The sequence below is a fragment of the Cyprinodon variegatus genome, unplaced genomic scaffold (assembly GCF_000732505.1).
Source record: "Cyprinodon variegatus isolate N-32 unplaced genomic scaffold, C_variegatus-1.0 Scaffold1453, whole genome shotgun sequence".
NCBI classification, from domain to species: Eukaryota; Metazoa; Chordata; class Actinopteri; order Cyprinodontiformes; family Cyprinodontidae; genus Cyprinodon; species Cyprinodon variegatus.
This window is the reverse complement of record NW_015151906.1, coordinates 143,189-144,336: the sequence shown is the minus strand read 5'-3', so window position 1 is coordinate 144,336 and position 1,148 is coordinate 143,189. Positions and strand designations below refer to the sequence as shown.

At 37.1% G+C, this 1,148-nt stretch overlaps 1 protein-coding gene across 1 annotated transcript in view; it reads right to left on the bottom strand.

Moving 5' to 3' along the window:
• Window positions 1-415, bottom strand: part of tmem70 (transmembrane protein 70) — an 8,121-nt gene extending 7,706 nt beyond the window's left edge. The window contains exon 1 of the mRNA XM_015403174.1: window positions 233-415. Within this exon, the coding sequence (XP_015258660.1) occupies window positions 233-376 (144 nt within the window). The 5' untranslated portion in view covers window positions 377-415. The remainder of the gene's footprint in view (window positions 1-232) is intronic.
• Window positions 416-1,148: the final 733 nt, after the last annotated feature.

The window sequence follows — 1,148 nt, the reverse complement described above, 5'->3', positions numbered from 1 at the left end:
CTCTGCTGCATAATAATTGGCAGACTGTTAAATTAATAAACCAAATTTTTTCACTTTTTAATAGTGAAACATGATTTTTAATCTTAAGACTTTAATATCGGAACATTAGCCTGGCTCTCACAGGTGTGAGCTACCATGGTGAACAGATGCTCTGATTGTGAACATAGAGAGATCACCACAGTGCAGTAGGAGCTAGCTAGCTAGCAGTAGCAGGCTGGGCTCAGCGGGTTACCTTGCTGCTCAGGGCGGCCGCAGAGCCACCAACAGCCCGCAGCGTCCCGCTGTTCCTCCCCGCAGTGAGAGAAGAGAAGGAGAGCAGCGCAGCTGGGCGGGAGAGAGAGCAGGGAGGACAGAGAACCAACCGAAGCAGCATCATTCAGACTGAGGCTCAGCGCCCTGACTACGTCACAGGAAGTACTTCTTCTTCTTCTTCTTGGAAATATTGGCAGTAGTAGCATTACCGCCACTTACTGGTGTGGAGTTTGGTTGGTGATGAACTATCTACTAATAAACATATATATAATTTCTAATAATAAAAACTACATACTTATACGCAACTTTGCATTCTACCCATCTATGTCATAAACACAATGACCTTCTCTATAATCAAATTATATGAAATAATTTAATTTTCTTTAAAAATCGAATAATTATTTGTAAATGTTTACTGGATCCAAAATATCTACTAAATGAATCTTTTCTTTAATACATTCAAACTCTCTCCTCTTATATCTTCTCTCTCTTTGATATTGATGACATTCCAGTATAAAATGTTTTATTGTTTCAGATTTTCCACAGTAATCATATTTTCCAGTAGTTTGCTTCTGAATTTTAAAAAGTGTTTAATTAATTCCTGTTTTCCTAAATCTTAACCTCATTGTATCCTCTCTCCTCCTTTCTATTCTGCTTCCATTTCTTCTTCTTCTTACTATCTTCTGAATTTTATAAAACCTTCTTCCTGTTTTTTCTTCATCCCGCCTTTTTTTGCCATTTTTTCATCAGTTATTCTTTAATAAAACTCTTTCCCTCTGATTTACTTGTTTTAACTGTAAATCTAACAGTGTTATGAATTCCTCTCTTTGCTATTTTATCTGCCCTCTGGTTTCCTTCTACTCCAATCTGCTGAAACTCACACAAATAAAACAATA